We start from the raw sequence: 27945 nt of genomic DNA, 5'->3' as shown, positions 1-27945 counted from the left end.
CCCAAACTCTGGCTCTGGCAGGGTGTCCTGTTCAGGGGGAAGGCCTGGGGACATTGGCCAGCCAGGCCAAGGACCACAGAGCTGGGACATGGACACGACTGCCTAAAAATCCATGCGGGGCACGTGCCTGGGCCGTGTCCTCCCACACGCCGGGCAGGGGCTCCCACATGGGGTGCCAGGGGGTTCCAGGGCCAGCACGGCACCAGGACAGGGCATGTGCCACCACGCTGCTTCTGCCACCAGGCAGCAAGGCGTTACCCAGGTTATTGTTCCTGCACTTCCAGCCCACGCACGCCGTGATTATTATTATTATAATTATTATCAAATTACAGGGTGTGGTGCCAGGGGCTCGGCGGGCAGGCGGCCCCCGGTCTGCTGGGGGAAGGCTGGGCCCCCGGGGTTCTACCCTGCCCAGGGCTGGCCCAGCACCCTGGGGCTATGGTGGCACCCCGAAATTGTCCTTGTACCCCAGGGTTATCCTGGCACCTCAGGGCTATCCTGGAACCCTGGGGCTGTCCTGACACCTCGAGGCTATCGCAGCACCCCAGGGATATCCTGACACCCCAGGGCTGTCCCAGCACCCCATCCCCTCCCGGGCAGGTTTCGTGGCCACGGGTAGGGGTGGGTGACAGTCCCCGGCTGCCCCAGGGGATGCCCACGGCTGGGTCCCCCCTGTCCCGGTGCCAGCCCGGCTCGGCGGGGCAGAGCCCACCCCGCACACCCCTTCGCCGGCAGCTCCCCGGCCCCACGCGCGGCTCCCCCCGTTCCCCCCCACCCCCGGGGGGCACCGGGAGGCGGCGGCAGAGCCGCACCGGAGCCATTTTGCGCCGCCGCCGCCCGCTCTGGCTCCCGGGGAAAATCCACCGCCGTGTCTTGGCGCTGCCGCGGCGGCCCCGCTCCGCTCCCGCCGCTCCGCGCCCGCCCGCGCTGCACTGCGGGGCCGCCGCCACTCGCATGCTGCCGCCCGCGGGGCGCCGGCCCGGGCCGAGCCGGGACCAGCCGAGCCCAACCGAGCCGGGCCGGGACCAGCCGGGCCGGGGGCGGCCGCGCCGGGCCGTCGGGGAGCCGCCCGGGAGCCGCCGGAGGATGTAGGCGGCGGGAGCGGGGTAAGAGCGGCGGGGCGGACCCGGTCCCGGGGGGCTGCGGTGCCCGGCGCGGGTGGGGGGCTCTCCCCTGCGGGGCACCGGGGCCGTGAGGGACCGGCCCCGTAGGGACGGGACGTGTCGCCTGCGGACCTATCCAGCCCCGCCGAGAGGGTGTCGGGGAGAAGCGGGGGGATGGCCCGGGATGGAGCCGGGGGGACGGAGGCGGCGGATGGCAGGGAAGGTCTTGCCGGTACCGCGGTGCTGAGCTCGGCCAGGATCCCCCGGTGGGTGCAGGAGAAGGGGTGCCGGCATCCCCATCTCCTGCTGCCCGAGGCTTTGGGGAGGGGGCCACAGCCCGCAGCCCCTCCAGCTTCACCCTGGAAGGCGACAGCAGCCATCCTGCGCTCTCCCGCAGCGGAGGGCTCGGGGCAGGCTCAGGACCCCTCCCCAGCCCGGGAGCCTCCCCCTCCCATCCTGCTGGGGATGGCACTGGGTGCGAGGGCCATGCCCGCCCGGGTGCTGGGAGCTGGCGCGGGGCAGGAGCCGAGCGGTGCCATCACCGCCATGGTCCAACCCAGCCTGGCAGGCAAGGAGAGCTCCGGGGGCCAGGCTCTGGGTTCTCCCTCCTCTCGGCGCCTTCCTTCCCCCGGACGGTTTGATTTTGTTGGAGGAGCCGGTCTGGTCCCTCCATCCTGCGCCAAACCTGCAGAGCAAGTTGGCTCTGGGACCGCTGGTCTCTCTCCATCCCGTGACATCCAGCCCCGCACGTCACCTCCCTCGAGGCGTGCAGGGCTGTGCTGCCCACGGCGGGACCCGCGGCAGGAGGGGACAGAGCCGGGCTGGTGGGTGCTGGCTGTCCCCGTGGGAGCAGGCGGCCTCCCTCGGTGTAAATCGGGGCAGGATCCAGCCGGCAGCGCAGATTCTCCTCCAGGAAATGGATGTCGGTCTTTGTCTCTCTCAGTCCCTCACCCCGTGCTCCCTCTGTCCCCACGTGTGCATCCATGGCTCCCGGCCCTCCAGGACCCCCTCTGCAGGGGGATGGAGCACGGGGAAGGCCACGGGGAGATGGGCACGTCTGGAAGGAGCGTGTCAGCCCTTTCGAAGCGTTATTGCAGCGCCGGCAGGGCTGGGAATGCAAAAATAGCCATCAAAGTGACCGTGGAGCATCTGAGCCAGAGGGGCCCCTCTTGCTTGTGGGGGTGGTGAGAGCAGTGGTGACAGGGGGCACAGGCATGAGCCGTGTTTGGGGCTGCCTCGGGCACTGTTGTGCCACCGAGCCTGGGCACCAGGACCAGCTCTGGGCATTCCTGCTGCAGGGAATAGGGTGACACAACTGTGGTGTCCCCATCCAGCCTGGGAGAGTTGGTGCTGAGCTCTCGGTGTCCAGATCTCCCTCCTTGAGTGCCAAGGCTTGTGCCATGTGGGCTGGAGGAGAAACCCCCAGCCTTCCAAGCCCTCTTTCTGGGCCTGGCTCCCAGCAGCCTGGGCAAGGCATAGGAGGAACAGAGGGTGTCAGGCAGCCCAGGCTGGGGGGCCCTGGTGGGGGCCCTTCCTTCAGCCTCCCCATCAGCAGCTGGAAGGCAGAGCCATGCCAGGACCTGCGGGGCACAGAGCCTGTGCAGGTGGCTGGTGGCTGTGCTGGTGTGTGTCTCCCCACAGCTCTGCCCACTCACGGGGGCAGGATCAGGCCTCGTGCCCAGGTGGTGCTGCTGTGGGGGCTGGGGCTCCAGATCCAGGTTTTGCAGCCGCTCGCGTCTCTCCAACAAGCTGATCCAAAATCCTGGATCCTACCCAGCCAGAAATTTGGATCTGGAGCCAAAGGTGACTCTTGGCCCTTATTGCCATCACGGGCGAAGCTAAAATCTGGATCTGAGCGGTGACGTGAGGAGCCTGGATCCGGCGCAGGGGCTGAACAGTGTGGCTTGTGCTCCTTCTGCCCATCAAATTGGATTTCCCGAAATAGCCTGTTGAAGACCAGAGCCCGGCAGGGACCGAATCACAGGTCACCAGGGGTGTGGAAGCCCCATCGCAGGCCTGGCTGCCTGCTCCAAGACGTTGGCAGCCAGCAATAATAGTAATATACGGTGCCACTGCCGGGAGAGCAGCGCTGGAGAGCCAAGAATAGCAGGCGAGACGTGCCAGCAGCGAGGGGCTCGCGGGGCGGGCGGGGGGCACGGCCAGACGTGCCCTGGGGGACACCCCGGTGGGGGGCTGAGTGGTGGGGACAGATCCCCTCCTCACAGAGGGCAGGATGTCCCTGTGGTGTGGGTGGCACAGGGCACAGCAGGTGCTGGGGGAAGGCGAGGGGAGGGGGATGTGCAGAGCTGTGCCTGGTGCTGTGCCCCGGTGCCCCGTGCAGGGCCCTTCAGGGCGGCCTCAGGGCTTTGCCATCCCTGAGAACTGGGTGTAAAGCCTGTGCTGACAAAGTGGCCTCGACACCATCTCAATGGCCCTGTGATGCCCAGCCCCTCTACGAGCAGCAGCACGGGGGCCACCCTGAGAGCCGTGGAGGGGACAGGCTGAGCTCAGTGCCCCACACCCACCTCATCCAAACCAAGCAGGATTGAGCCCCTTCTGCTCTCCCTGCCCTGCCCAGCAGCTTGTCCCCAGGGTGTCACCCACAGGGGGACAGAGAGGGCTGGGCCAGCACTGCCCATGAGCCATGAGCTGAGCCCTGGGGAGGCCGGGCTGCTCTCTGCCCACTGCCGTGGCATGTGGCAGTGGAGTGAGTGCCCATCAGATTAAGGAGAATTAATTTGTACTTTCCCCATTTCCACGGGGCTGGGGGTTCTGCAGCACCCCGTGTCCCCCTCCCGTGAGCGGCTGTGCCCCTGCAGTACCCGCGTCAGCACCTCTGCAACCTGCCCTCAACCCTAATTAGATTTTCCATTTCGGCCCCCAGCTCACTCCTCCCCAAATGCTGGAGCGGGAAGGAGCCATGACATGGTTTCTAATCAGCTTCTGAATTCAGATTCCTCTTGGCTGTTGTTGGAGGCTCCTCTCAGTCTTTGTCTGCTGCTTCCTGAGCAGGGTCTGCTCCACGTCTCCCCTCGAAGCTGGTGCCTCGGGGAGTGACTCCTCCGTGCCACCTGTGGAGGCAGCTGGGAGACCCTATGGAAACACAGCGGTGTTTGGACACAGGGACTTGCAGGGCATCACCAGCACCCACCAACCCACCGTGCCAAAGCACCTGGGTCCGGCGGGCACCGGGGCTGTGCCGGCGGCTCCGGCAGCTCCTGCCAAGCACCAGGCACTGCTGCTGCTGTGTTCCTGGGGCTCGCCCTGCATCGCTGCTGGGTGTCCGTGTGGCTGGTGTGGGAGCTGGGCACTGTGCCCGTGGCTGGTCCCAGCGCGGCTCCACTGCGGCCGGTGCACTGCTGGGTTTGGCTCCGTCCCCGGCACCCAGACCTCGGCGGCAGCGAGTTGTGGCTCTGAGCGAAACCAGGGGATGCAAACAGTTCCCAGTGCTGCCAAGCCCCAATTAATAGCCTGTGAATCACGATGCCGTTGGAAGAGCAGATGTTTGCGGCGTGGTTGCCAGCGCTCAGCGTTTCACCAGGAGTCTGGTTGGCCTTAAACCGGCAGCTCCCGGCAGCGAGCAGTGATGGGGCCTCGCTGCCCACCCGGCCTCTCCCGCTGCAGGACCGGGAGCCATTTGGGCTGAGAATTAGCTGAAGTTTTTGGTGGGCAGAGCAGAGGGGGAGAACAGCCTGTCCGTGGGCGTGTGTGGGTGCCATGTCGGAGCAAGAGGACTACAAAAACTGAAGGTACCCCTGGCGTGATGGGACCTGCCAGTGTCCCATCCCTGGCACTGTGGCCTCGGCCCCGGGCACCCCTTGTCTCCCCAAGGGGCTGGAAGGGCTGTGGTGGCACTGGGGGTCCTGGGACACTTGGTTTGGGAATAGTGCCCTGGTTGTTACTGGGGAGATACTGTTTGTCTTGGAGGTGGCTGTCCCTGCTGTGGTTGGTGTCCCCAGCTGGGGGGTCGAGGTGAGACCCTGTGGTGGTTGATGCACCCCAGGGTGGTGCCATCAGTGCCACCAGTGCAGCTGAGCTGAGGGATGGTCTCCGTGTTTCATGTTTTGTGCTACAACACACATTTGCCCTGGGCTCCCTTGGGCCTTCTCTAGGTCGGGGGACACTGGGGACAGTCCCAGGGTGGGGGAACCGCAGTGGGTGCCCGTGGGTGTGAGTGTGTGGGGAGCTGATGGGGGCGAGGGCTGCACGTGGGTGCCCGTGGGTGCAGAGGAGTGCGTGGGTGGGGGTGTGTGGGACACCGTGGGTGGGAGCAGCAGGGTGGGTGCACAGCACAGCCACGGTGCCGGAGCAGCCGGGAGCACATGGCTGTGGGGCCGTGTGGGTGCACGGGGTGCAGCGGTGCCGAGCGGCCGTGTGTCCATCCGGGCATGCAGGGCTGTGTGTCCGTCCATCCCTCGGCGTGTGGGGCTGCATGTCCATCTGGGTGTGCAGGGCTGTGTGTCCGTGTGTCCATCCAGACACGTGGGGCTGCGTGTCCATCTGGGTGTGCAGAACTCTGTGTCCATGTGTCCATCCAGGCACACGGGGCCATGTGACCATCTGGGTGTGCAGAACTCTGTGTCAGTGTGTCCATCCAGGCACGTGGGGCTGCGTGTCCATCTGGGTGTGCAGAACTCTGTGTCTGTGTGTCCATCCAGGCACATGGGGCCATGTGACCATCTGGGTGTGCAGAACTCTGTGTCCGTGTGTCCATCCAGGCACGTGGGGCTGTGTGTCCGCCCGGGTGTGCCGGGCTGTGTGACCGTCCATCCGTCGGCGTGCAGGGCTGCGTGTCCGTCTGGCTGTGCAGGGCTGTGTGTCCGTGTGCCGTCCGTGTGCCATCCATGTGCGGGGCTGCGTGTCCGTCCATGTGTGGGGCTGTGTGTCCGTCCGGCCGCGCGGGGCTGCGTGTCTGTGTGTCCGTCCGGCCGCGCGGGGCTGCGTGTCTGTGTGTCCGTCCGGCCGCGCGGGGCTGCGTGCCCGTCGGCCGGCAGGGGTGATGCAGCGGGGCGGTGCGTGCGGGGCGGTGCGTGGGCGTGCGGCGCTGCCGGCGTGGGCAGCCCCTTCCCGGGGGTGCTGTCGGTGCGCGGGGGTGGCCGAGCGCGCCGGGGAGCGCGCGTGGGTGTGTCCCCAGCGCGCGGGGGCGACGGCTCCGCCACCGCCTCTCGCCGGCTGGAAGGTGCCGGTGTCGGCACCGGGAGCGTGGCCGCCGCCGCCACGGCCGTGGGTGGCCGTGACCCCGGGGAACGCCTCCGGCCTCGCCGAGCGGCCTGGCCGCGGCATGGGCAGCCCGCGGGGATTTCGCAGGAGCAGAGGGAATCCAGCCGCTGTGCCGCGTCCGTCCCCCGGCTCCCGCCCAGCCCAGGCCGGCAACTTCATGGCTTAGCAGCGGCGGCCGGGTGAGTGGGGCGGTGGGCGGGAGGGGAGCGGGCCCGGCCCCGTGCAGGGGGGGCCGTGCCTTGCAGAGCCCCAGTCTCGGGAGAGCCCCGCTTTGTGCCCAGAGGTGCCGGTTCGGGGAGCCCCCCAGCCCGGGCAGAGCGGGAGCCCCCGGGCAGCCCGCAGCTCTAACCCTTTCCTGGCCGAGTCCCCCTCCCTGGTGTGCGGGGAGTGCAGCTCGTGGCTCCCGGCCAGCCCTCGCCCAGGCAAGCCTCGGCAGAGCCGGGGAGCTCACCCAGCCGGGATGGGGAGCTCCCAGCCCCGAGGTCTCTGCTCCCGTTCCCCGCGGAGCTGGCCTGGGGGGCTGTGTCTGCTGGGCCGGGGGCTGTGTGTGTTGGATGGGGGTGTACTGGGGTTGGGAACCGGGAGCTGTGTGCGCTGGGAGGTGAACTGGGGGCTGTGTGCACTGGGGGGCGTGTGCTGAGGGTGGGGGCTGCACATTTGAGGGGGTGGGGAGCAGGGCAGTGCTGCCCCTCCGTGTGTGCGAGGGACAGGGTCCCCCCGCGGTGTCTGTGCCGGCCCTTGGAGGGAGCCGGGGAGCCCCGGTTCCGCCTGCCAGACGGCCCCGCTGCCGAGGAGCGGCACAGCCGGTGCCGGCATCTGTGCTTCGAGCCCTGCCTGTCTTCACTTTGCTCCTTGGCACAGTCACAGTGGCAGTTGGGTCCCTCTGTACCTCCCCGTGGTTTCCCTCACCACCCTGCCTCTCCATGACACAAGCCTGTGTTCTCCCGTGTGTTTTCTTGGAGGGGAAACTGAGGCAGGAGGGAGGGAAGCAGCAGAGCCCTCTCCCCATCCCTGCCATCCTCAGGGTCCAACCCACGCCTCGCCCTGGGTTGTTTTTTCCTGCCAAGAGCTGGAGGGAACCGACGGTGTCCTGGGACTCAGCTCCTGACTGTGCCTGCCCGGGGCCCTGGAGCCGCCCTGCTCCTCCTGTTGTGTCTGGGGCATCCTTGGCCTGGGGCTGCCAGTGGGGCCGGTGGTGGAGCCACAGGGTGGCCGCCTGAGGCACATGTTTCCAGGCTGTGTGGGGCAGTGGTAGCCACGGTGGCCATGGTGGCAGCGGTGGCTGTGACAGTCGTGGTCATGGTGGCAGTTTATAGTGGTGGCCACGGTGGTGGCAGTGCCGTGGCAGTGGTGGCCATGGTGAAGGTAGCCATGGTGTTGGTGGTGGCCATAGTGACAATGGTGGCCATGGTGGTGGCCTCGGCGGCCGTGCCGGCGCTGGCCATGGTGGCGCTGGCCATGGTGGCGCTGGCCATGGTGGCGCTGGCGGCGGGCGCTGTCCGCGGTGCTGATCCCCCGCTGATGTCCCCCCCGGCCCCGCGCTGAGACCGAAAGGCCCAAAGGTCATCGCGGCGTGTCCCGACCCCCGTCCCCCCGGGGTGCCCACGGGCGCGCTGGGGCTCGGGGTGTCCCCGCTCCCCCGGGCACGTCCCGCCCTGCCCTCGGCCTTTGATGTGCGGCAGCTCCAGACAGGGCTGGCGGACGGGCAGCCACCCTCGGCTGTGCCCGTCACCCCACGCCCTGTCCCCCACGCCCTGCCACCCCCCAGGCGTGCCCGCCACCCCACACCCTGCCTGCCGGGCTGGGCACACCCTGCCCGCCGCCGGGCGCTGCTGATCGTCCCGACGGGCAGGTTGGACGGGAGTCGGGCTGGAGAGAGGGGTAGGGCAGACCGGGGCACCTGGGGACACGGGCCACCAAAGCACTGGGGGACATTGGCCCCCGAGGCTCCGTCAGGCCCTGCCGGGTTTGGGACAGCCAAAGAGGGGCTACCGGCCCCGCTTGGTGCTCCTGGGCGGGCAGAGGGTGGCTGATGTGAAGTGCCCCGGGTGGCACCGCTGGCTTGGGGACATTGTGCCCACCTCGGCCCCCCGCAACCGTGTCCCCAGCCGCGGTGCCGGTGTCACTGCTCCCAGAACAAAATGTCAACCCATGCAAATGAGACTGCGGGAGCGGCTGATTGAAGGGCCCTGCCCCGCCCCGGAGTTGCAATCAAATATGCAAATGGCTCCCGAGGAGGCTAGTGAAGGCTATTAATAGCGGGGATGAGGCTGGGAGGAAGCGTGGCGTTCCTGGGGGGATGAGCCTGGGGATGAACTGGTTCTGCTTGTCCCTCTGCCCGGCGTGTCCCCCCCTGCGATGCCCCGGGTGGGTGGTGGGTGGTCCCTGTGGGGAGCCCGTGGGCACCAGGTCTCGCTTTGGCCACCATCAGGCTTTGCAGGGCAGGTGCTGCCCATGTGCCCACGCTCGTGCCCCGTGCCCAGAACTGTGTCTCGGTGCCGAACATCTGGGAAACCCCGTGGGAAAATCACAGGTGCTGGAAACACCAGGCTGAGATTTCCCTCCGGGAGTCAAACCAGGAGGGATGAGGTACCTGGGGGGACCTGGGTGCTGCCGGGGGTTGCTGTGGCTCGGTCTGTCCAGGGATCTCAGCCTGAGGCAGGTGTCACCATGTCAGGGCAGGGAGGGAGGAAGGGGCTCCTTCCCACCCCCCACCCTTCACCCTGTGCTTAAATCTGCCCTTCTCTCTCCTGGTTTCCCTCCATCACCATGGAGGCAGAGGATGTCCCTCTCCTTCCAGCTCAGTGTGAGCACGAGGCACGTTCCCACCACGGCACTGGTGGGGACTGTGCTGTCCCCAGTGTCCTCAGCCGGCACAGTGCACTTGGGCCCTGCCACAGCCCCTCCACCCCCTCTCTTGGGTTTTGGGAGCCGGGAACCATCTGACCTTTTTAGAAAATTGCGGAAGTCAGACTGGAGTCAACAGTAACTAATTATTTAAAATCTGAAACTGGAATAATTAGCCCAATTAACAGTCTCAGGTGACGTCTGATTCCATCTGATAGCGGCCCGAGGAAGAGGGAAATTAATTAACCCGTCAACCTGACATTTGTAGGTCACCGACAGCTCCTTGCACTGTCCAGGTGGGAACAGGGGTGGTTTGGGGGGTCCTGCCACTCTTGGTGCAAAGAGTCCGCTGTTTTTTGGGACTCTCAGTGCAGGAAGAGGGCCGTGGGTGAGCCCAGGCACCAGCTGGGGGAGATGAATGAGGGCTGGTGGGTGGGGGGACAGGGTGCTGTGGCCCCAGGTCGGGGTGATGGGCAGGGTGATGGGCTCGATGTCCCCCAGGAATGGCACCAGCCAGGTCCGTCAGTGAGGCATCAGCTGTGGGCCTTTAAGGTTGCTGTGGAAACGGTGCTGCTCGTTACCGGGAGGAGCCTCCTGCTTTCCAGGCAGGGCCCCCCATCCCTGCAGGAGGGGGACCCCCACCCCGGGCACCTGGGACCCCACAGAGCCCTGTGTGTGGGGAGGGACACGGTGAGAGCTTTGCTGTACGCACGCAGGTGGGTGGCCTTGGGTGTGTAGCCCCCTTCATGCCCCCTCCAGCACGAGCCCCCCACCCCAGCTTATCCTTGGCACGGTCGGTGATGCCAGGCAGGGCTGTGCGTGCATGGACACGCGTGGACACGCGTGGACACGTGTGCATCCTTTGGTGTGCACACCTGCCCAGGTAGCCCAGCTGTGCCCCCACACCCCCCGGGACCCCGTTCTCACACCTCTGCTGGCACACGGCTGTGCCCACAACCAGCACATGGACCTGCCTGTGCCACGGCCTGGCACCAGGGCTGTGCTGACCCCCCCCCAGCACGGCACGGGGCCCACGGGGTGCAGAGTGTGCCGAGGCACAGCCCCCCGGCCACAGCCCGGTGCCGCGCTCAGCTCTTGGAGTTTTAATGAGGCAAATTGTATAAAAAGCTCCGTTTGCCCTAAATGCCCATCCCTGCGTGAAGCTGCTGCGGCACAGCCCGGGCCCACCCCGGGAGCTGGGCAGGGGGCTACGGCTCTGGGCACACGCTCCCGGGCTGGGCACGTGGCAGCAGCAGCAGGAGGAGGAGGAGGAGGAGGAGGGCGAGGGTGGTTTAGCACATTTGCAATCATTTCCCTCCTCCCCCCCAGGTTTGCAGCTTACCTCAGCGGCTTATCAGCCTCCGATCTCATTAAATCAGGCAAATTGTAGCATCTGATATTTTATGGAGATTAAGGTGTGCGCCCAGACTCTATAATTATCGGCAAAGATGTATTTACAATACCTTGTTGCTAGTAAACAAAAAATAACTTGGGATCAAAGCTCTTTTACAAGGGGAATAAATCTGCCCATCGAGCCCCGCTGCGGCACACGGCAGGGAGACACCGGAGGTGCCCGGGGCGGGTGGGCACCATGGGGGGACACGTGGGGGGCGTTTCGGGGATGTCCCCAGCCCCACGTGGCTGCTGCAATCCCGTGTGCTGGATCCATCCCCAGGCTGCTGTGCTGTGCCTGGGTCTCCCTTGACATCTCTCATGGGTTTCTAGTGGCACCCACCCCTCCGGCCACGGCTCTGCTGGGAATTTCCCCCCCCCCAGGGACCTCCCTGCTGACACGGAACCGGGATTTATCGGCACAGGCGCGTCGCCCCTGGATGTCTCCCAGCGGTGGGAGCTCTGGGATTACCGATGCGGTGACGCTGGTTTATTGCTGCCTGGAGTGGATTTATCCGTGTGGCAGGGCCTGGGCTCGCTGCCGGGGTAAATCACCACGGCACGACCGGCAGGAGCCTCGCGCCGCGGCCGCATCCGCCGGGCCTCGGCATTCCAGGGCCTCGGCATTCCAGGGCCTCGGCATTCCAGGGCCTCAGCGTTCCAGCCTCCCTGGGGGGGGTCGTGGCTGCTCTCCCCGTGGGACCAGGCATTCCACACACCCCCCGCTCGGCTGCCTGGCACGGTTGCCCCTTCTCCATCTCACTCTTGTGCCCACTGAAACGAGAATAAAATGGTGCTAATGCTGCAGACGTCCTCTGGAAAGGGCTGCGAGGCAGATGAAAAGCCCTACTTAAGAGTGAGGCCATTATTATTAATAACTCGGAGCGAGGCTGTAAATTCAGCCGACACAGCTCTGACGGGAAATGAACCTGCTCCCGTGCCGGATCAGAGGCTGCCAGGTGTGGGATAGGGATGGGGATGGGGACAGGAGAGCAGGGCTGGGTGGCCCCAGGGCCACTGGCTGGATTGTACCTGCAGCCACTGGGGCAGCACTGCCAGAGGGGGCAAAACCTCTTGGTAGACACTGGCTCCGTCTGGGCTCACTGGGATGATTTCCTGGCTTTTCTGGGAAGGTTGGAGGTGTGAGGGAGGGGACCTGGAGCACAGGTCTCCTCCCAGCAGGAAAGGAGGTGGCTGAGCTTTGCAACAAGGCTGACATGTGGCTGGGGCTCAGGACAGGAGTGACGCAGGATGTGAGGAACGTGGCCAGGGCTGGTTGCAGGGAGAGGGGCTGTGGTGCCACAGCCAGCACCGGGCTGGGCTGAGCATGGCCTGCCGTGGGCATCCTGTGCCCATCTCAGGAGCGTCCAGGGCATTATCACACCTTGGCAAGGGTTGCATTAAAATAAAAATAACCCAGTGCTGGCTGGCGCCTGCAGCCAGGTCAGCAAAAGGCAAAGAGCTGCCGTGGCTCCCATTCCGTTGGGGTAACTTTACCTCTGGCACTGCCAGCCCTTGAGTGGGGCAGTTCTGGGGCCAGCGAGTGCCCAGGGTGGCAGAGCTGGGTGTGGGGCTGGGCAGGGGGTGCCGTGGGGGTGTGGGGTGTCATGGGGTGCCAGGGCCGTGGCCACGGGCTCGTGGTGCTGCCTGCACCCGGCTCGGGAGCTTCTGCGGGGGAACGAGCTCTGATATAAATATCTTTTTGCTCAGCACACGACCTACTTTCCAGACAATGCCATTAGCCTCCCGACTCCCTCATTCATCTTCTGCCATCCTCCCCCAGCCCGCCCCGCAACGGCACCTGTGCCAGCGTGGCCACGGAGAGGTGAGGCAGGACGGGCACCTGGCTCGGTGGCACCGTGGGGACCCCCGTGCTGGGCTCGGGGCTGGCTGGCCCCTGCTGCCTCCAGCCCCATTCCCTGCACGGTCCATGCCCCGGCTGGCAAATGGCCTCAGCCAGGCACATCCTTGCCCAGGAACAGCCTTGTCAGGGCAGAGGAGAGCACGGTGAGGAAGCCACACGTCAGCTCAGGGATGGCCCATGGACGGTGTGCGGGGCCAGGGCCCCTCCCGAGCCCCCCCAAGCATCCCTGGCACCGGGGCCACACACGTGGCTCATCCAAGGATGATCCCACAGGAGCTCCCACGTGCTGGCACAGGCCATGCCGGGCAGGAGAGGGGTTGGTGGGATTAGGGGCAGGTTGGGCACCCCGATCCCACTGCCATGGCATGGCCTGGCCCCCCCAGGCCTCAGGAATTGATTTTCTCCCAAGGGCTGGAAATCCCTCCCCAAAGGCAGGACAGCCCCCCGCCCACCTCCACACGCCCCCAGGTCGAGCCCCCACTCCTCCCCGGCAGCTAAAATTAAATATTCCATTTGTATTGCTGGTAAATCCCGCAAATCTCTTTTATCTCTAAGCTGTTGTAGCAGGAATATCGGTGGTGTAATCTCCACGGGGGCCCATCCTGCTGCCCTTCACAGCTCCCAGCCTTGGACCACGCTCCCTTTTCCCCACATCTCCCTGTGGGACACTTCTGGTGGTGGAGAAGGACTCGGATGCCGGTGGCAGAGCACCCCTCACAGGGCACCCCACGGCACCCACGCTGTGGGTGCTGCACCCTGCAGGGTCGAGGCTGTGCGTGGTCCCCACGCCGTGTGTGATGGGGATGCCAGTGCCCAGGTGATCCACGTGGTCCTGCCAGAGTGTCCCCATCCCTGCCACGTCCTCACCCGCCAGCCGTGCCCCCCCTCACTCCGTCCCCGTGCTAAGAGCATTTGTGCAGAATTATGTATTTAAATATTTAGGTTTTCATCAGCTTTGCAAATTAAGCCCATCCATTAAAGCGGCAGTTTTGGGTCCTCTGCTGGAGAGCTGGGCTGTGCCACGCCTCGGGCTCACTGTGCTCATCCCAGCCCTGGCCCTGGGGGATTCAGCCTGGGAATGGGACACGAGGGCCCGGAGCACCCTGGCTGCCACAGGGAACAAGGGCTCTGCTTCCTTGCTGTTCCTGGAAACCCCAGCCCCTGCGGCCTCGCCGTGGGACAGGATGATGTTGCAAAGGGAACTGGTTGGGATGGGTGTTATTTGAGGTTGGAGTGGAAGGTGCCACGTGCTGGGGACAGTGGGAGGAGGAGCAGTGCTGGTGGCAGGTGAGAGCCCTGGCACGGCCTGGGGGGAGCAGACTGGGGATGGAAGGGCCAGCCCACCTTGGGGGCTTGGCAGGGATGGGCAGGGGGTGGCCAGAGATTGTCACCACTGCCACGTTCAGTGCTAAGGCCGTGCTGCTCTCAGCTCTCCAAAGAGGCTTTGGAGTGATCCCTGGCTTAAGGCATTGCACGGCACCACCGGGGAGGTAAGTGGCTTTTTAAGCCCTGGCAATGTGGCCCGTCCTGTGGCTCCATGTGGATGGGAGGGAAAAAAAGGGGTGGTGAGGAAATGGGGTTCATCCTGCACTCCCTCGGGGGCTGCCACAGCACCCAAAGCCTGAAAAGTTCCTCTGACTCAGCATCGCTGAAACCAGGACACTCAGCCAGGTCTGATTTTTTGGGGATGCTGGAGTGAGGTGCCCAGTGAGGGGCACCTGGGGGCTCTGCCCAGGCCCGATGTGGCACGGAGGGGTGTCCCTGTTTGTCCCTTCCCTTTGCTGCAGGTGAACATCAGGCTGTCTGTCTCTCCATCCCACTGGGCTCCCCAGTGTCACCTGCACGTCCCCCCTTTCCACCCAGCCCTGGAGGGCACCAGAGCACTGTGCTGGCTGCTGCTGGCCCCAGGCAGTGTGGGCAGCTGTCGAGGGTGTCCATGGGTGGGAAGCTGTCTGTGGGCATCACCGGTGATGGTGCTCAGCCGTGCGGCGCAGCGCCCATGAACCCTGTGCCAGCTGGCATGGGCGGGGGTCCCCAGGGCCCCACCTGGCCTGGGGGTCCCTTCAGTGTGGTTTCCTGACTCAGTCAGCTGCTCTGCTGCTCTGGCCGTGGGGTCCCACCTCTGGCTCCCTGTGTGCCGTGTCCTGGCTCCCGTGGGCAGGATGAGCATCACTGCGGGGCCGAGGGGGCTGGAGGTGCCTGTGCCATGGGGCATCTCACCCCTGCCTTCACCCACACGGGGATGCTGCCACGGCCCATTCCCTGTGCCACCTCTTTCCTTCTCAGCCAACTTCTGCTGGCTTTACCTTGCCAGCTCCAAGGATGCTCCAGCTCCCTCACACAGCCTGTCAGAGCAGCGTGGCTCCTGTCCCAGGGAATGGGCTCTGGGGACCAGGGTGTCCCGGTGGGTCGCCCTGGGCTGTGTGTGCTGTGCAGGGCAGGGGGTCCTGCTCCCCCCGTGGTGGCAGCAGCCAGAGACACTGGTGTTGTGCTGGGGAGTCCCAGTGCTGGCGGCCAGGCCGGGATCCCTGGCAGCTGGGAGCGCCGTGGCCGTATTTCCTCGCTCTGCTCCACGAGTAATTGCTCAGATGGGGACTTGGGGCGACTCCCATCCCTCTCCCGGCATGGTAATGAGTGAAGAAGACTCAAAGACAAATGGCTCATTAAGAAGCAGTGCTGCATTGCAGGATTTCTCATCCCACCAACCGCTGCATCAGCAGAGGCAGCACCTCTCACGCTCGCTCTCCCAGCCCTGAGAAGGAGCTGTCAGGCAGCTGGGGCTGGTGCCAAAATTAATCATGTGCTTAATAACGTGCCCGGCCCCTTGAACGGCCTGTCCTCGGCCTCCTGGTGGGAGCCCTGGGACATTGTGGGGTTGGGTTTGGTGCTGGGAAACACCTGTGCTCAGTGAGGAGGGATGTGCCAGGGCAGGGCTGAGCCAGGGGAGATGCCCCTGGCTCGGGGTGCCAGAGCCCCCCAGCTCTGTCGGGGTGTAGGGCAGCTGTGTGGGACAGCACAGCGCTGCTGGCCCTTCTCAGCAGCCTCAGTAAACACTTCTTCCTCCGCTCACATTTGCAAATCTTCAGCTGCTGTTTGTCTCTCATGACTTTTTAAAAATCTCGCCTCATCCCTTTTTTCCAGCAGTGCCCAGTTGGATCCTGCCCCTCACAGCCCTCTTTGGACAGTGCCCTCCTGCAGCCACTCTGTTTTCTTTCATTAACAGTAACTGGGTTTGATTTCCTGATTGCACTGAGCACGTTTGCTGTGATATTTGCATCTTGCTCACACTCCTTTCCTCTTTCACTTTTCCTCTTTCCTCTTCCCCTTTCCACTTTCTTCTTCTCCTTTCCCCTTTTCCCTTTCCCCTTTCCCTTCCGCTTTCCTTTCCCCTTCCCCTTTCCTTTCCCCTTTCTGTGCTAAATTAGCTGATCTCTTACTAAGCCCCTCTTTTCTTTTCCTCCAGGCTGAGCAAATTTCACTAATTCAGCCTCATAAAATAACAGAGCAATTAGTAATAAAATAAAATGTTTGCTTTCCACAATCCTGCTCACTTACAATGAATTGGGAAAGAGCAAATAGATTAAAAGCGTGGTGGAAAGCGACCTGGCAGTATTCCATATTTATTTTCTTCCGACGACCGTAGATCAAATTTGTTCAGCCCCTAAGTGGGAAAAGCACTTTATTTTATTTTTTTCCCAGGCTCCAGCTCATGGTGCCGGGCGCTCACGCTGCGTGTTTGTTCTCTCCTGCTTTCATCCCAAAGCCAGAACGGTCCCCAGCAGGACCCGTGCTGGCAGAACCCGGCGCTAATTTGCCGAGCAGAACAGGCCGAGCTCGCGCCTCTCCTGGGCTGGAGGCTGGGAAAAAACCTCCCTTTGCTGACGCTGGAAGGCAAAGGGGTGGCGGGAGGAGGTTTTGTGGAGTGTGAGGCCGGATCTGGAGCAAATCAAAGTCGATGGCGAGGTGGCCGCTGGGCCGGCTCCGGCCCCCGCTGGCAGGGAATTGCATAACAGGATGGGGCCGGGGATGGTTTTTGGGCTAAACTGGGTGAAACACGTGGCCGTGGCCGTGCAGAGCTGTCCCTGTCACTGCTGGTACAGGCAGCACTGGTGTGGGGCGGCCTCAGGGGAGGAGGGAAGGCTGGGCTGATAAAAAACACACAGGGAGGTGGGTCAGGGGAGGTTTTGGGGAGGGACATCCTGGCTCTTCCTCCCTGGGTTTCACCCCCCTCGTGTTCCTCCCCCAGAGCCTGCTGCCCCCGGGAGAGCCAGCGTGGAGGAGCCGCTGCCGGCCGGGGCCATGAGGACAGCATCCCCCTGAGCGCCGGGCGGTGAGTGCCGTGCCAGGACCCTGCACGTGCTGCCCCTGCCAGGGGCTGCTTGGGAAGGGCGGGGGGCCAGGACCCCCCAAGTGCAGGGTCATCAACCCCAGATCTCGGGGTTGGACCCGGAGATCTTGGAAAACCCAGTCTTACCCTGCGCCAGGGCAGTTCACCAGGCCCAGACACTGTGGTGGGGATTTGCTGTCCTGTCACCTCCCCACTGGTGGTCCCAGAGCTGGAGGGAGCCTGAGTGCCACAGGGTCCAAGGGAAGCTCCAGCTCCTGCTGGGGCTGCCCTGAATCCCCACAAGCCCTGGGCCTTGGCACGGAGCTGCCTCCAAGGCAGGGATCTCATGGGGCGGATGCTGGGAAGCGGAACCGCCTCTGCCAAGTTCTCCTGTGGGAAATTAAGCAGGAGGCTGAATTTTGGGGTGGCTCAGAACACAGGGGACCACAAGCCCCTGTCCTCCCTGTGCTGACCCTCGGGCAGGGAGAGATTTCAGAGGGAGGGTGGCGATGAGGAGTGGCTGGTGGGAGTTCCTCGAGGCTCTGGAAGCAATAAAGGCAAGGAGTGAGTTATTTGTAATGGTAATTATGCTCTTCCAGTTTATCCTAGCACATAATCGTGTGGGCGGTAGGTTCGCACTGGTGGTAATTACCCTGGTGTTAAATGGCACAAAATTCAGCCTGGCTGGGTTTTTCCCCCCTGATTTGAGTCTGTGGTTTGGTGGCACAAATCCTTCCATCCCGAGGGCTGAGCAGTGGAACAGCCTTTGGTGAGACACAGCTCCAGCTCTCAGCCACCAGCCCACGAGCCATGCTCTGTCCAGCTCCCCCAGCTCCATGTGCCAGTCTCCTGCCCACAGTGCCCACCTGGGACAGAGCAGAGGAGCAGACTCGGCAGCTTCTCCCATCCTGTGTGTGTGACCATCCCCACCGGGACATAGGGACGGGGATCCCCGGCTGTGCTGCCTGTGCTGAGCCCCACAGGATCTCTCCTGAGCCTTTCCCCACCCCCAGGGTGCCCACGGGGGGACCGGCTGGTCCCTGGGCAGGACACAGGTGCTGGTACGGCTCTAGTGAGCTGGGAAGTACATCCCTCGCCATGGCACGGCCCCATCTGCTGCCATCGCTCGGCAGCTGCGGGGGAGCCGCGGCGCTGCCTCGCCGGCGGGTTCCGGCGCTGCTGAATTCCTGCACCTGCCGAGCACAAAAGCCCGGCAGGCTCGTGGTGACGGGCTCCGCAGCTATTTTGACTCCTTCTTCCCGCTGCAGCAACAATATTTGGATCAGCTGAGAGTTCCCCCCCCGAGCAGGAGATGATAGCTCAGCCCGCGCAGGCAGAGCCGGGCTGGGAGCCTGTCTGTCCGTCCATCCATCCTGCTGCTCCATCCCCAGGCAGGGAGGCAGCTCCATCCCGCCCTGCTGCTCCCGCTCCTCGCAGCAGCTCTCCCGGGAGGGGAGAGGCATCTTCTATACCAGCTGCACATCCTTCCCTTCAGACACAGCAATTAGGGAGCCTCGTTAGAGCAGGAGCACAGTGGTGAGGGTGGGGAGCGGTGCAGGATGGAGCCATCCAGCCCAAAGCCGGGAAGGAAGGTGGTGGCAGTGGCTTAGTTGGGCCCTGTCTGCTCCTCACGGCCAACGTGCCATCACTGCTCATCCCCACACCCCCAGGGGACCCCCAGATGCTCTGTCTTCTGGGGCTCCTCCAGGCACACAACCCCCTCCCTCACAGCCCTGACCTTCCCAGTGTCCCTCGTTTCCCATCCCCGTGGTCCAACACACCCCACGTGCCGCGGGGAACGTCCCACAGTCACCTTGCCCTGCAGCCAGTCTCAGAGACGTGCTGCCCGCAGCACCCTGCCCAAATATGATAACAAGAGCACTAACGATGCCTGTTAATTAGCCGAGATGCTCTGGAGAATAAATAATTTCCTCATTTACAGTCAAACCAAAGGCAGAGCCTTTGAGGGACCGTAAGGAACACAAACCTCCACGGGTGCAGGCGGCTCCGGCGGCTGGCACGGGCTCAGCCTGGCTCTGTGCCATCCCTCCTCCTGTCTCAGTGTGGGGCTGCCCCACACACAGCACAGCCACCTCTGCTCCCGGCCCCCCGTCCGGGGGGACTGGCAGGTAGGGGTGTCAGGGCTGTGGGTCCCCACCCTCCGTGCGGGGAGGACGGGCCGGGTGGAGCCATCGGAGCTCGGCCCCCCCGCGCCCCGCGGCAGCTCATTAGCGGGGCTGTGAATCGCGGCGGCTGAAAAGCTCAGCCAGAACCGTTTTCCTAACGGAGAAACACTTCACAATATTTGGTGTTGGAGAAGAAAACAAGGAGCTGCTGATGGCAGCGTGTCCTTCCTCACCGTCTGCAGGCCCTGCTGCCTGCATCGCTGCCGGCAGTGCCTTCTCCTTCCCTCTGCCCTCTCCGAGCAGCTGAGCGGGGGGTAACCCTGGGTGCCGACCCCCGGCATCGTGCCCACCTCGCCCCATGATTCTGGCACTTCACAGGGGCTCAGCCAGGGCCGAATCCCACCCTGGGACCTTCCCAGTCACCTCAGTTCGTTCCTTTGGGCCAGCCCCAATGTTTTGCTTGTGGTGGGGCGCAGAGGGGAGCTTCACGCTGTGCCCGTCCCTGTCCCCACAGGTGAGCCCGCGGGGGCATCCCTGCAGGATGCCGAGGCTACGGGGAGGATGCTGACACCATGAAGGGCTACCATGGGGAGCGTAGCCAGACACAGCCCTCCTCCGGCCACCGCTGCCGCTGCATCCCAGAGGACTGCCAGCATCCCGCCGACTACATCCCGCACGGCCCCGAGGGCCGGCCGCCCTTCCTGCTCAGCCCCAGCGAGCCGTGTTCCCTGGAGCATCCCCACTGCCCGGCGCGGAGCCCCGGCGCGGCCAGCGAGTGCCCGGGCGGGCCCCTGAGCGAGCCGCCCTCCGCCAGCGCCAGCAGCACCTTCCCGAGGATGCACCACGCGCAGCAGCCCTACGACTCCTGCGACGAATGCATGGCGACCGCCCACCCCGCCAGCAAGATCAACCGCCTGCCCCCCACGCTGCTGGACCAGTTCGAGAAGCAGCTGCCGCTGCACCACGACGGCTTCCACACGCTGCAGTACCCGCGGGCCGGCGGCGCCGAGCCCCGCAGTGAGAGCCCCAGCCGCATCCGCCACCTCGTCCACTCCGTCCAGAAGCTCTTCGCCAAGTCCCACTCCCTGGAGGCGCCGGCCAAGCGGGACTACAACGGCGCCAAGATGGACGGCCGCGGGGACGGCTACCACCACCACCACCACCACCACCATCACCACCACCACCACCAGTCCCGCCACGGCAAGCGCAGCAAGAGCAAGGACCGTAAGGTGGACTCCCGGCACCGGTCCAAGATGTTGGGCTGGTGGAGCTCCGACGACAACCTGGACAGCGACAGCAGCTACATGGTGTCGGGCCGGCACGCCACCGACCAGGGCACCCAGTACTGCGTGGACGCTCCCGAAAGTGCCTTCAGAGACTTGACCTTGAAGAGTCTAAAGGGCGGCGGGGAAGGAAAATGCCTGGCCTGTGCCGGCATGTCCATGTCTCTGGACGGCCAGACGCTCAAGAGGAGCGCCTGGCACACCATGACCGTCAGCCAGGCCCGGGAAGCCTATCCCAGCGCTGGTGGCACCGAGAAGACCTTGATGCTTCAGGAAGCAAAGGCCAAAGACCGAGCGTACCAGTACCTGCAGGTGAGGGGCCAGGCAGGGCGAGGGGACTGTGGCTGATGGTGCCTCGGGGCGAGCTGGGACTGGGACCCTCCATCCAGCAGCTCAGGGTGCTGTGGGGACGCTCCAGCTCTGCTGCACGTCCCCGGCGCCTGTGTCCCATCCCCCAGCGTCCCGCGCCGGTCCCCGCTGTCCCCTCGAAGCCCATCTGCTGCCTCCTGCCCCGTGCAGGCTGCATTTGGGGTCAGACCAGCTCTGTCAGCTTGGGGCCACCAGCAACCCTGTGTCCGCTCGCTCCTCGTGGCTTTTATCTTGCCTGTGAGCCTGGCTGGGTGCCACCGCCTGCCTTGTCACCCTTCTAGGTCACCCCCCTTTCAATTAAAAACTAATTAACTCTTCTCTCCCTTTCCCGGGGGAAGGAGACAGGGAGCAGCAATGCCGTGCAGGCTGGGGGTGGGGGTGGCCGTCTCCGCCGGCAGCGGGGGCATCGGGGCAGGGTGCCGGCCCCACTGCCCTCCCCATGGGCCCTGGGGGACACCATCCCCCTGTCACAGCCTGGTAAGGACCCCGTGGTGCTGGCGGTGCTGGCGTCAGCGGCACGTGGCGGGACTGGTGGCTGCTACGTCAGGCGGGCTCTGTGCTGGCATGGGTGGGATTTGGCCCAGACGCTCCCGCCAGAGGGGCCACGAGGTGGGAGCTGCTGCACTGCCCCACATTTTGGGAACGGGGAGCTGTGGCTGTTAGGAGGGATCACCTCTCCTGGATTTAGGGGCCTTACCATGGGGTCAGAGCCTCCAGAGTCTGTCCCTGCAGCTCTGGGGCGTGTGGGGAGGGTAGGGGATCTGGGCACACCAGATTTGGGATGGGCGTGGGCTGGCACGTGGCTCGGCTCTGTGTCCCGCCTGCGGGACCCCGGCCACCGCGTCCTCCCACGCTCACCTCCTGCTCCAGGTGCCGCAGGACGAGTGGAGCGGGTACCCAGCGGGCAAGGACGGGGAGATCCCGTGCCGGCGGATGCGCAGCGGCAGCTACATCAAGGCCATGGGCGACGAGGACAGCGCCGACTCGGACATCAGCGCCAAAGTGCTGCCCAGGGCGGCCACGCGGCGAGACAGCTACCGCCGCTCCTCCAGCGCCGACCAGGCCAGGACCAAGTAAGGGCTGTCATCTCCCGGCCCCGTCCCAGCACTGCGGGCAGCAGCGGGGCCACAGGCTGGGGCTCCCTGGGAGGATGAGTGGCATCGTCCCCACTCACGGCACCGTCCCCGCTCACGGCCACGCTCCCCAGTGCGGCAACACCGAGCCCTGTCTGCACTGTCTCAGGGCACTGCGGGGGATGTGGCTGTGCTGGGCTTCGGGGGGGACCTGCTGCTGCAGCCACGTGCAGAGAGCGGGGAGAAGAGGCATGTTCGAAGGGGGATGACTGGGATGTGCCCCGGTCTCAGCGGGTGACAGTTTTGGGGGCAGGTAGGAGCAGGGACAGCAGCGGTGGCCGGTGGGAGCATCTCTGCAGCTGCGTTTCCAAGTGCTCTGCTGGAATGTGTTGCTTTTGGTGCGATCCCTTCTATTCCCACTGTCTCTCATTAGGTTTGCAAGTAGGCACTATTCTGATTCATATATCTGTAACTGTCCCAGCTGCTGCACGCCACCGCGAATGCTCCCGCGGGGACAGAGCTACGGGCGCTCCTTCACCACCGGCCAGGTAGGTCCCGTGGCACGGGTGCTGCGGGGCAGGATGGGGCAGGAGGGTGGTGGATGTCCCTCTGAGCACCTCCTGCCCCGGCTCGCCACCCCCAGCCTCACCCACCGCTCTCCCCAGATCAACGACGAGCTCAACCACCAGTTCGAGGCCGTGTGCGAGTCGGTTTTCGGGGAGGTGGAGTCGCAGGCCGTGGAGGCGCTGGACCTGCCCGGCTGCTTCCGCATGCGGAGCCACAGCTACCTGCGGGCCATCCAGGCGGGATGCTCCCAGGACGATGACTGCCTCTCGCTCTTCTCCATGTCGGCCCCGCCGGGGCCGCCCATCACCAGCAGCATCCTGAAGCCCAGCACTTGTGAGTCCCGGGGGGTGGTGTGGGGTCGGCCGCGTGAGGGACTCCCACATCTCCCCGCCTGCTCGCCCGGGAACCTGCCAAGGGCTGCCGCTGCCCTCCCCTCCCTGGTCCCCTCTGGCCCACGGCACAGGGCGTGAGCGTCCTGCCTGTGCCTCAGTCCCAGTCAGGGGGCTGCTCAGTGTCCCCAGCTCCCATTTACCATCCCCTCCTTCCCTCCATTTCTGTCCCCACCTCTGCCCCTTGCTGGGTGCTGCAGCAGTGTGGCTAGCGTGGGTCTGGGGTGGTTTCTGATCCCAAAAACTGGCCAAACAGCCCCTCTGAGCTCCAGCCTCAGCTGGCTGAGGGGCAAACCCTGTGGGGCCGAGAGCCCCGTGCTGTGGGAGGAGGTGGGCACCATTCCCCGGGGCCCCTGTTCGTGGCGGAAAATGAGCAAGTGTCTGTGTTTTCACGTGCCTTTTCATCCTGCGCCTCTCCCACAACAGCCTTCAGTTACAGAAAAGCTCCACCTCCCATCCCTCCAGGAACCAAAGCCAAACCCCTCATCTCTGTCACGGCGCAGAGCAGCACCGAGTCCACCCACGAGAGTTACCTGCCCAGCGAAGTTTCCCGCAGCCCCGCCTGGTCCAAAGACGCCAAGGCCCGCTGCAACTCTGCCGAGAGCCTGGAGAGCTCCAAGGTGACGGCCGTGGCCCTGGACCTGCCCCCGGTGCAGCCTCGTGCCGCTCCCAAGCCCTCCACCCTCATCATCAAGGCCATCCCCGGCCGGGAGGAGCTGAGGAGCTTGGCAAGGCAGCGCAAGTGGCGCCCGTCCATCGGTGTCCAGGTGGGCTCCGCTCGTCCCCGTGGGCTGCCCGAGCACCGTGGGCGATGCTGAGCCTCGGTGCTGCACCCGGGGCTGCCCTCCAGCGCTCTCCCTCTGCCCCTTGCCAGGTTGAGGCCGCCTCCGACTCGGACACGGAGAGCCGGAGCCAGAGGGAGTTCCACTCCATCGGGGTGCAGGTGGAGGAGGACAAAAGGTACTGCATGGTTGGACTGGGCTGAGACCTGCCACACTCACTGCACAGGGGCATTGGGTCCCCAGGGGCTCCCTGAGCTCCACATACCACCACTGCCCCGCAGCATCTTTTCCCTCTCTCCTCTGGCTGAGACCCCCAGACCTCAGCACCATGCCCATCCCACATCAGCTGCCCTTATCTGGGGCAGAATCTGACCTCCCTTTTGCCCTTGCTGCTGCCCAGGGAAAGGTTTGCCTTGTTCCCACCCTGTGCCGAGTCTCCTCCATTGGGCTCAGCCCTGGGTTTTGAGCCCAGGCCAGGTGCAGATGAACCTGTGGGCGATTCTGCAGCTAACCCTGACATTTTGGCCGGGGTGGGAATGCCAGGTGTGCCAGGACCTGCACAGCCTGCGGGAATGGAGCTCAAGCATCGTGCCCACGCAGCCCGTGCAGTGCAGGCTCCTCTCCATCCTCGGTCCAGCGCCGGTAGCCATGGAAACGGGCTAAGAGCAGGGGAGATGAGGGACTGATGGGTTGCAGCTGCTCTGGGTTGTCCCCAGGGGCCCCGAGCAGTCTGGGATCCAGGCTGGCATCCCCAGCCCCATCCTGCATGTGGGCATCCCTCACCCTGCTCCTGCTCACCGCGGTACACAGAGGGGGAATGGGACAGTGGGGATGTCCCCTGTGGCCGTGAGGGTCCCCCGTGGCCATGAAGGTCCCCCGTGGCCATGAAGGTCCCCTGTGGCTGTGAAGGTCCCCCGTGGCTGTGAGGGTCCCCTGTGGCTGTGAGGGTCCCCTGTGGCTGTGAAGGTCCCCCCATGGCCATGAGGGTCCCCCGTGGCCGTGAGGGTCCCCCGTGGCTGTGAAGGTCCCCCGTGGCTGTGAGGGTCCCCTGTGGCTGTGAAGGTCCCCCCGTGGCCGTGAGGGTCCCCCGTGGCTGTGAGGGTCCCCACCCACTCTCACTCTCCGCAGGCGGGCGCGCTTCAAGCGCTCCAACAGCGTGACAGCGGGTGTGCAGGCCGACCTGGAGCTGGAGGGCTTCACCGGCCTGGCCGTGGCCACCGAGGACAAGGCCCTGCAGTTCGGGCGGCCGTTCCAGCGGCACTCCTCGGAGCCCGAGTCGGGCCGGCAGTACGCCGTGTACAAGACGGTGCACACGCAGGGGCAGTGGGCGTACCGGGAGGATTACCAGCTGCAGTACGACACGGTGGAGGTGCCCCGGCGGGACGCCTGGATCGAGAGGGGCTCCCGCAGCCTCCCCGACTCCGGCCGCGCCTCCCCCTGCCACCGAGACGGGGAGTGGTTCATCAAACTGCTGCAGGCGGAGGTGGAGAAGATGGAGGGCTGGTGCCAGCAGATGGAGAGGGAGGCCGAGGACTATGACCTGCCCGAGGAGAGTGAGTCGGGGGGCTGTGGGTCCTGTAGAGCTGGGGGGCACAGTCACAGTCCTCCCTTAAAACGTCTCCCCTGCCACGGCTGAAGAGGTTGAGTGAGGGCAAGACACAGGGGAAACCCTCTGGGGCTAGAGGGATCTGGAGGAGGGAGGAGACGTGGCATGTGTTGGAGGGGTCTGAGCTGCTCGTGCTGTCCCACTACCCTGGGGGTGCAGGTCCCCAGTGCACAGGGGAGTCTCTGTGCCCCCTGGGAGTGCTGAGTGTCTGCTCTCCCCCCCCAGTCCTGGAGAAGATCCGGAGCGCAGTGGGCAGTGCCCAGCTCCTCATGTCCCAGAAGGTGCAGCAGTTCTACCGCCTCTGCCAGCAGAACATGGTGAGTGTGGGCAGTGGTGCTGGGGGTCAGCCGTGGTGGGTGGGGGGTCTCATTCCCTCAGCCAGTGGAAAACAGATTTTGTACCACCATGGAGGAGAGCTGGACATAGAGCCCCACCCTGCACTGGGGGATGGGATGTCCCATGGGTGGACATGGATGACACTGTGTCCCTCTGTCCCCACAGGATCCCAATGCTTTCCCTGTGCCCACCTTCCAAGACCTGGCTGGCTTCTGGGACCTCCTGCAGCTCTCCATTGAGGACGTCAGCATGAAGTTTGCAGAGCTCCAGCAGCTCAAGGCCAATGGGTGGAAGATTGTGGAGCCCAAGGTAAGGGCAGTGCCACTGGTACCCATCCCTGTCACTTCTCCTCCCTCCCCAAGCACATCTGCACCCAAACCACTGCTGGGCTGCCTCTGGCAACTGCTTTTAGCAAACGGTGGAAAAACAGATCTGGGAAAAACTGAGGCAAAAGGAGGACTGTTCTCCCACTGAGGTATCCCAGCTACCTGCAAGGGGCTGGGCAGACTCCTGGCACGGGATGGATGAAGGGATGAGCAGTCCTGCCTTGCAACTTGGGCACACGTGGGGAGGGTCTGTGGAACCCTCACCGTGGCTTTGGCACCCACGGCACTCCTGTTCACCGGCACTGGCTGGGATGCCCAGTCCCGTCAGGTCCCAGCCTGAAGCCCCTGTTGTCTGTGCAGGAGGAGAAGAAGGTGCCTCCCCCGATACCAAAGAAGCCGCCGCGCTCCAAGGTGCACCCGGTGAAGGAGCGCTCCCTGGACTCGGTGGACCGGCAGCGGCAGGAGGCCCGCAAGCGGCTCCTGGCGGCCAAGAGAGCCGCGTCCTTCCGCCAGAGCTCTGCCACCGAGAGCGCGGACAGCATCGAGATCTACATCCCCGAGGCACAGACCCGGCTGTGACCGCGGCCTCCGCTTTTCTACCCGGACTGCACGGCGTGGCCGTAGCTCACTGTGACGGGGGGCCGCGGGGACACCCTGGGGCAGCTCTTGGCCCCACTCACAGCTTCTCTCTTTTCTATCTTAGACCTTTCGTGGATCCGACGGCGGGTGAACGCAAGCCCGGTTCTGCCCCGTCCCTTGCCCCCCCCCCCCCCGCCCGCATGCCCCTGCCAGCCTCTCCTGGGGTCCGGGGCTCTCCCTCCCTCTGCCCTCCCTGGGGCTGTGTCCCAGCTCTCTGTCCCTTTCCCACTTCCCAGCCCTTCTGCACACCCTCCCTGCATCCCAACCCAAAGAGAGGTGACCCTCAGTGCCCGACCCCGCCGGGCTGGAGGGGAGGGGGCTGCAGGCAGGCCCCCCCCCCCCGCCTCTCTGTACTCAGTGCAATCCCCCGGTGTGCGGCAGGGATGGACCCCCAGCCCCTGCTCGGCCAGAGCCCCCCGGCCCTGCTCCCAGCCCCGCTGGGACTCAGCAGGGACAAAGGGGTCCCCTCGCTGCTCCCCCCACCTGCAGCTCAGGTGCAGTGGGGACACAGGGCTCCCTCCCCTATATACATATATAAATATAACCCAAGGAATAAACCAGAAACTACACGTGACCAGCGCTGTGTCCTGCCTGGTGGGACGGACCAGCGCAGCAGAGACCCCCGGTCACGGCGAGCCGCCCCGCTTCCCTCGCACGGAGCATCGCCACGCGCTTCTCCCCTTCCCGCTCAGCCCTCCTTCCCCTCAGCCCACCCCTCATCTGTCCGTCCTTCCCTCCTGCCTTCCTGGAGTCTGGGAGCACCTCTGCAGTGTGGCACTAGCCAGGGACAGGGAACACAGACCCCCTGTGCCTCCCTGCAGGTGGGAGACCCTTCCCCGGTGTGTGAGCAGTGTGTGACCTGCCCGCAGCCCGTTCCTACCTGCGGTGCCAGGGACCACAGCTGGGTTTGGCACCACTGGCTGGGACGGGAGCGTGGACATGGCCAGCAGCCGCCCCTTGAGTGTGGGGCTGCTAGAGATCCCCCTGGCAGGTCACTCCTTCTCCCCGAGCTCCTGGTGCCCTGCAGGATGGGACAACCCAAGATGGGGCTGTCACGTACCCGGTGCCCCCTGGGGCCAAGGAACACCCCGGGATGTGGCTGCTCCCAGCTCCTCCATCGCTGTGCACAGAGCCTGGAACAGGGTGGGGGTGCCCCAGTGGTCCCCTGCAGGGCAGAGCAGTGTGGTGGGGCAGGAAGCTGCATCTGCCCCATCCCTGTCCTTATCCCCATTTCCAGTCCTTCTCCAAGCATCCTGTGGTCCCCACTGTCCCTTTTGGTGGCAGAAGGGGGAAGGACCCCACCCCTGTCCCTCGCCACGCCAGCAGCCCCACGCAGCATCACCAGCCACCCCCAAGGCAGGGCCGGTGGGTTCCAGGCAGCTCCCAAAATCCAGGGCCAAACCTCCCCAGGCCCTTGGGCAGGGCGGTGGGGCCGGAGGCAGCCGGGGGGGCCGGGGCCAAGCAGGAGGACGCCTCGCTGGGGTCCCTCGGTGCTAAACACCTCCGTGACGGCAGGGCCCACTCAGCCACCCAAAGCCCTTCCCCACCCCGCTCCCCCTGCACCTCGGATTTAGGGATGTGCCTGGGAAGGGCCCCCCCGGCCCCCCAGCCCGGCCAGCGCCGTGCAGTGACCGTGACACGTGGCTCCCTTTTTATTGTAACGAACCGCCGCAATTAATAAAGATGACTTTGGTTA

General features: G+C 65.0%; 1 protein-coding gene across 3 annotated transcripts; it reads left to right on the top strand.

The window, feature by feature from the left end:
• The first annotated feature begins 1039 nt into the window (after window positions 1-1039).
• On the top strand, window positions 1040-27945 carry DLGAP3 (DLG associated protein 3). Of its 3 annotated transcripts, none has more exons than XM_032709974.1 (12): window positions 1040-1106; window positions 16673-16756; window positions 19394-20474; window positions 21402-21604; window positions 22086-22152; window positions 22270-22504; window positions 22987-23327; window positions 23435-23520; window positions 24471-24895; window positions 25174-25265; window positions 25450-25593; window positions 25971-27945. In XM_032709974.1, exons 3-12 carry the CDS (start codon window positions 19452-19454, stop codon window positions 26187-26189), a joined length of 2835 nt encoding a protein of 944 aa, XP_032565865.1. In that variant the 5' UTR covers window positions 1040-1106; window positions 16673-16756; window positions 19394-19451; the 3' UTR covers window positions 26190-27945. The 3 variants fall into 3 exon arrangements, with proteins under 3 accessions (XP_032565865.1, XP_032565863.1, XP_032565864.1); XM_032709972.1 differs by having other exon boundaries at window positions 22038-22152; XM_032709973.1 differs by lacking the exon at window positions 1040-1106 and adding an exon at window positions 6287-6502 and having other exon boundaries at window positions 22038-22152.

The sequence above is a fragment of the Chiroxiphia lanceolata genome, chromosome 24 (assembly GCF_009829145.1).
Source record: "Chiroxiphia lanceolata isolate bChiLan1 chromosome 24, bChiLan1.pri, whole genome shotgun sequence".
NCBI lineage: Eukaryota > Metazoa > Chordata > Aves > Passeriformes > Pipridae > Chiroxiphia > Chiroxiphia lanceolata.
Note: the sequence above shows the minus strand (reverse complement) of the source record. Positions and strands in the feature narration are given on the sequence as shown.

Bases quoted from the DNA above. Each gene is read 5' to 3' on its own strand.
- DLGAP3 (XM_032709972.1), top strand. From the start codon at position 19,452: ATGAAGGGCTACCATGGGGAGCGTAGCCAGACACAGCCCTCCTCCGGC. The intron at 20,475-21,401 runs GTGAGGGGCCAG...CTCCTGCTCCAG, and splicing joins GAGCGTACCAGTACCTGCAG to GTGCCGCAGGACGAGTGGAG. The intron at 25,266-25,449 runs GTGAGTGTGGGC...CTGTCCCCACAG, and splicing joins GCCTCTGCCAGCAGAACATG to GATCCCAATGCTTTCCCTGT.